We start from the raw sequence: 6,447 nt of genomic DNA, 5'->3' as shown, positions 1-6,447 counted from the left end.
ACTGTTGGTGGGAGTGTAAAATGGTGCAACCCCTGTGGAAAGCAGTATGGCGCTTTCTCAAAAAGTTGCAAATAGAGATACCATTTGACCCAGCAATTCTTGCACTTTTTAGCAAAGAGAATGTGTATATCATGAAATTTCTGTGGACTTCAGTTTTCCCAACTCAATAATGACTTTTATCAGACTGAGTCAGCAGGTATTCTGTGAAGAGAAATACTATTCTATGTATAAGAGGTTGTTGTTGTTGTGTACTGTGGAGTTGGAACCAACCCATAGCCAACACTGTAGTGGGTTTTCAGGAGCTGTTAAGCTCACAGGAGAAGATTACCCATCTTTGCCTCATGAAATAGCTAGAGGTCTTCAACTGCATGCCTTTTGAGTTGCAACACAGTTTCTTGCTACTAGGACATCGGGCTCCTTATGTTCATTTAAATTTGGCTCATGTTTTGTATTAATTATTTGAGGAAAACTCTCACTAATCAGAATTTCAGTGTCCAGCATAGTATAAATTCAAGATGTTCATGGCTACTTCTCAGTTCTCCAGTAGTTTTAAAGTTTGTTAGGCTTGAAAACGTTTTATTTTTTTATGTCTTAGAATTTGTGGAATCATGGGGGTTAATTTTTTATATTATTTATGGTGCAAATTGTTATGTGGCTTTAAAGACAACTAACCACAGCGTAATTTGGATAGACGTATCCTGCAAATATATTTAAATCAAACAATAAACATATAAAATAGCATAAACAAGCACATATAGAAGAACAATATTGATTTCAGATAAATAAGTCACCTTCACAAATGATGTGAGCTTCATCTTTTGAAGAACACGATCTGCTGTTCCAAGGATCAGAAATACACTGCCACAGGGTGGTATCACTTTTTCGACACTGGATTCCATCCACCCACAGAGGCTGAGAGACTGTCCTGGTGGCAGCAGAATAGTTGAGATCCCCAGTGTGTCCACAGCCCAACTGTCCGCAGATGACAGACAGGGTGGTCGGCTCCATTGGGCTTCTGCAGACACTGCCCCACATCCCATTGTAGAAGATCTCCAGCCTCCCAGCACAGTCATGGTCCTCACTCACCAGCCTGAGGGCCAGGGATTCTGAAAGCAAAGATGGAAAGAATGAGGGCACTGACAGTGTGTCTGAGCCTACTGCTTACTTTTATCTTGGTAATGGGACTGCTTATGTTAGACACTGTGAGGGAATTTTACACATTGAAGAAGTTAACAAATTCCTTCCTGATCCATTTTTTTTTTTTTAAAAGTGCTTTTGTCCTTCCACTTGGACCAACTTGTCTCTCTTTATTGGGATTGGGAAAACTGAGATGAAATGAAGCAATAGTCCATAGATTATTTCAGTTTATGAGATGCACTGACTGCAAGAAATGGGTGAATACTTGTAAGATTATTATCTGTGATGTTAGTAAAGAATACTGAATATGCCGCGTGCTGGGGGGCAGGGCTGGGCTCGGGGAAAGGAAACAAATCTACCTTGGAAGAAGCAAAGCCACAGGGATCCTTACAAGCAAAGATAGTGGACTAACCGAAGCATGGAAGTGATGTCAGGGATGGCACAGGATAAAGCTGAGTTCAGTACTATTTTATGTGGGGTCGCTATAAGTTTGACTTGGCTTGATGACACCCAGCAAGTAGACTATGTCTGAGATGTTAATCTTTCTTTTATTCAGGAAAATCTGCCTTGTGAGGAGTAATCATTGCAGACAGAAAACCCCCATTCATAGGTATTTAAACAGAAAGATCCACCATAGGAGGACCCTTTGTGGCTCATTCAGCTTAGACATCCCAGGTCCCAGATCCCTACTCATGTGGAACTCCCAGGTGTGTCCCTCACGGTATGGACAAAATAAAGAGCAGACCTGAGCAGATGACCCCTGCGTCCTCCTTGTGTGTGCAATCATGCTTTCCCCAGCTCTGGGAAGGGCATTTCCACAGGTGAGACTCCTGTCCTGTGCAGTTCAACTCATCAATCCAGATGGGCCCTGTTCCTTTTCCAAAATGAGCAGAACTGGTGGCATCAATGGCCACTCCACAGGCCAGCTGTCTGCACACCACTTGTGCGTCGTTCATGTCCCAGCTGTCGTCACAGATGGTGCCCCAGGAGTCCTCATGGTAGACCTCCACTCTCCCATCACAACTACTGCTCCCATTCACCAGGCGGAGCCACCTCCTGTCTGAAATGAGGGTCATGTCAGTGAGGAATTTATAGAGGGAAGAAAAAATAATAAAAATGTAACTCTGTGTTTTAGAGCTTTGTGTGTTGCTCTTCTAATCCAAATATCATCTTTGGGTTAAAATTTTGCCAATAGTTTGAGGAAGAAAGATGCACAGTCTCTTCCCAGAAAGATATATAGTCTTGGAAACCTGATGGAGGATCCTTATGAGCTAGAATCAATGGAGGTGCATTTTAAATTCTGTAATGGGACTTCTATAGAATGGGACTGGGATCTGATTCTACATGACTTCTCACCTGAGCAGTTGGCAGCACTGTGCTCTGAGACTGAAGAGCCTGGTGGGTCAGACATTGAGCCGTTGCATGGGGGCAGCACCTGGGTCTGGTTTCCTGCAAAAGCAGCTTGAAGAGTTAAGTAATAGGAAAAAAGATTAAGAAAATAAAATTTCCTGTGGCAATTTGGGATTAAAAACTCTAGCAGTATAGTAATTATATCAAATGTTCAGTGTTGCAACATTGGCAAATATTGTGAGTTGACCTCTGTAGGAAGAGTTTTTAGGACCAAACTTAGGGAAAAGCAAAGGGCAGAGATGAGCCTTTTTTTCCCTTGGGGAGCTGGCAAATTCAAAGATGATCTGAAGAAATGAGAAGCAGGAGTTTTTCCAGACGTATTGACTAGAGAACAAGTATTTTAATTTGAGAAATGTTAGAAAGATGAGCTTTGTTAAGCATCCAGCAAGCTTATAACATAGGGAAATAAATGAACTAAGAATAGACATTCTACAGAAGATAGAAGGTTCAGTTCTAATTATCTAAGTTCTAACCAATTTAAAGCAAAGAGTTAAACACCTAAAATGATAAATACATATTTATACCAAATTTTATTGTCATAAAGAGTTGTAGCTTCACTATATGTAATAATAGTCAAATATTGAATACTCAAATCACCACCACCAGTTAAAAGAATGAAGATATTGTCATGTGTAATAGTCTACACAATAATTTAAATGAATCACTGCTTTAAAAGAGAACATAGAAGAATTACAAAGATAATATTGAATCAAAGAAGACAAAATAGAATATGCGGAATGATTTTATATAAAGTACAATATTCTATAGTAGTCAAAGGGAGGGGTTTTCTTAGGAGGAGTCGATAGCAGTGACTATAGGAATGTGCAGGCAGTATTTGGGGTGCTACTACTGTTCTTTTTGTTTATCTGGATTGTGCTTCTTCATTGTATTCATGTTATTATAAAAGACTGAGTTATATATTTATCATTTATACTTCCACTTGTATTACATATAAATGATAATAATTGTTGTTAAGTGCCATCGAGCCATAGATGATTCTTAGTGACCCTATGAATGAAAGACCTGACACTTGTATAACTTTCATTATTTCTCCAAGTTCATAGGGTTTCTGGAGGCAAGCTATTTTGGAAGTGGATGCCACTCCTACTTCCAAGCTTGTTTTAATTGGGGAGCTCCACCAAACACTGTTCACCATGGGTAATCATTGTCATATTTGACACATCAATGTCACAGTTTTTAGCATCACAGCAACCAGGAGTTACCTCTGTACAGCAAATAGACAGACCAGTGCTATACAATTTAAAAGAATGTTAAAAACAATTAAAATCAGACCTGAGGAATGTAGATTAAAATCAACCATCTATGGCCTAGGAGCATAACATTCTCTCCCCTAGGCCAACACAGCTTCTCTATGTTGTTGTTGTTAAGTGTCATTGAGTCGTAGATGACTCATAATGACCCTATGAATGAAGGATTTAAAACTTGATGGTAATGGGTAATAGAAAGTATACTATCCCTTTAACATTACTTTTTCTTATGTAAATGATTAATGTACAATGAAGAGAACTCTATTTTAGTGAAGAATGTCTCACTTTTGAAGTGAGATTTTCCTGTTCTTGGAGACATTTCATTTAAGAGCTAATACCAGTGAGCCTTTACTTCCCTCTTACCTGTGCAGATCACAGAGGCTGTGTTTCCATTGAGACATTCAGGAAGCCCCAGGGCAGTCATGGGGCAATCCCACAAAAAGGACTCATCCCCTGAGCAGTGAAACTGGTGTTTCCAGATTTGATCACTTCTTTTCACAGAATGTGTAGAGAGGGCCATCCCACAGTTGAACTGACGACAGACTACATTGGCATTGGCCGTGCTCCAGTAAGAGGCACAGAGTGGCTTCCAGATTCCAGAAATCCTCATCTGCACTTGTCCCTCACATGGAGAGCTGCCATTGTTCTTGAGTCTGACTTCCGTGTAGTCTGATAGAAGAATACAGATGTCACCACATTGTTTGCCTTGCCTCAATAGCACATGAGGGTAGATTTACAAAAAGCTGCTCTGAGTCTCACCTGAACAAAGAAGGTGGACAGCCCCACCATGGGGACAAGTGCCTCCAGGACAGTGCACTCTGGGAAAAAACCAGATCTCGTGCCCCTCCCACTGGAAGTGTTCAGTCAGGACCTGCTCTTTAACTTTTCTGAAAGGCATGTCCTCCAGGATAGATGCAACTTTTCCACATCCAAGCTCTGCACAGATGACCTGAGCGGTAGTGTAAGTGAAATTTACATAAGACACTGGATTCCAGACTTCTCCTGAATTCACTTCTACTTTCCCTGAGCAGAGCCCTGTTCCTCCAAATAGACGGACAGATCCTGTGGGAGAAAAAACAAACCCAGTGAATGTTCACGAGCCTTGCTTGGCATTTGAAAAAGACGTGCTACAAGTAATGATAGAAAATCTCCCAGAAATTGAATGTTGGAGAAGATTCAAATGTAGGTATCAAAGTGAGATCTATATGAGGCATTTTTCTGAAGAAGAATCCAATGGAGTTTGAAACATAAATGTTCTATGCTTGACTCCTTAAAACACACACATTGGAAAGAAATACATTTTTCATATTGGAACCTGGGATCTAGAGGATTTGAGAAAATTCAGTAACGATACAGGTATTGAAACATGGTTGTGGAGGTATATAAAGAATTAACTCAGATGAGAAAAAAAATGAGACACTGCCTATTGGACAATAGAAACCTATCAGCCAGACAAGATGGTCATCTTGGGGCATTCAAGGCTATAATTCTGTCATGTTTCTTTCTCTTATCATCCTCAGAGGACAGAAAATGAAGAAAATCATGAAGCCTGGATGCATGCATGCTTATCAAACGAGAGACTGAAAAACAGTTGAGGAGAAGAAGTAAACATTTTATAACTAGTTCATTTTGTGGTCTCACATTTTATTTATCAGATTACTTCTAATGGTTAAAAACCAAGAAGAATTTCTTAGGTCTTCTAGACAGAAAAGTAGTTGTCCACAGATGAGTCTGGATGTTGAGGAAACTCAGAGATATTGGGATGTTGATAAGGTAGGGTTGGTGACACTAGTCATCTGCTTTTTAGGATTTTACTTACCGTCACCTTGTGAGAGAGTCATTTCTCAGGGGAAGTGTGTGAGACTAATCACATTGCAGACCGTATCTTATCAGTTGTTTTTCTGAAGGATGTGAAACTTAGCAAATTAAGAAGTAAAAGCGTTGTTTTATTCTTATTATTGTATTAACGATGATCACATAAAATTTGTATTTCTCTACTACTTTCATGACACAAGTAAGTTGTGAGCATGTGGAAAAAAGGAGATTGAGTGTTAGGAAGTAGAAAGTAAGCAAGCCATATTATGAAGACTTCTAAATGGCAAAAGTCTCAATTAAGATGAAAGACACAAATATTTTTGAAAAGTATTTACTAAATAAATTTTAACCATATTTCATTGTTGTATGCTTACTTTTTTGTAATTTTTTTCCATTTGAAAGATTCTTTTTCTTAGTTTTTTTAAAAAAATTATTATTGATTTCAATGAAACTTTACAGAGACTTTGGATTTCCATTCATTCACTGTTGCACTTTTCTCCCCTCCCAATCCTCCACCCTAGTACACTACCCTCTTGGAAAAGTAAAAGAAAAAAGTCTTTCATTGTTTTACAATCCCTCCCCCCAGGTCCACTCCACTATGCAGCCCAATCTGGACTCCTTTCATGACAAAAGTACCTAATCACATATCCCTTTTAAACAGTTTTCTCCCTCATCTGTTTCAATGCAGTTATTGAACCCATCTTTCTCAGTCTCTCCCCAAACCCAAGGTCACTCCTGTTTTACAACAGTGGCACCATGCAGTATTTGTCCTTTTGTGACTGAGATACTTCACTCAGCATAATGTCCTCCAGGGTCA

General features: G+C 39.4%; 1 protein-coding gene across 1 annotated transcript in view; it reads right to left on the bottom strand.

Moving 5' to 3' along the window:
• The window catches only part of LOC102863260, a 475,179-nt gene that overhangs the window by 210,005 nt on the left and 258,727 nt on the right, over window positions 1–6,447 (bottom strand). The window contains exons 12-16 of the mRNA XM_006891348.1: window positions 4,575–4,877; window positions 4,179–4,484; window positions 2,494–2,586; window positions 1,883–2,197; window positions 792–1,106 (exon numbers count right to left, since the gene is read on the bottom strand). Of these exons, the coding sequence (XP_006891410.1) occupies window positions 792–1,106; window positions 1,883–2,197; window positions 2,494–2,586; window positions 4,179–4,484; window positions 4,575–4,877 (1,332 nt within the window). The remainder of the gene's footprint in view (window positions 1–791; window positions 1,107–1,882; window positions 2,198–2,493; window positions 2,587–4,178; window positions 4,485–4,574; window positions 4,878–6,447) is intronic.

Source organism: Elephantulus edwardii, unplaced genomic scaffold (assembly GCF_000299155.1).
Source record: "Elephantulus edwardii isolate Elephantulus edwardi_28Jun2011 unplaced genomic scaffold, EleEdw1.0 scaffold00096, whole genome shotgun sequence".
NCBI classification, from domain to species: Eukaryota; Metazoa; Chordata; class Mammalia; order Macroscelidea; family Macroscelididae; genus Elephantulus; species Elephantulus edwardii.
Note: the sequence above shows the minus strand (reverse complement) of the source record. Positions and strands in the feature narration are given on the sequence as shown.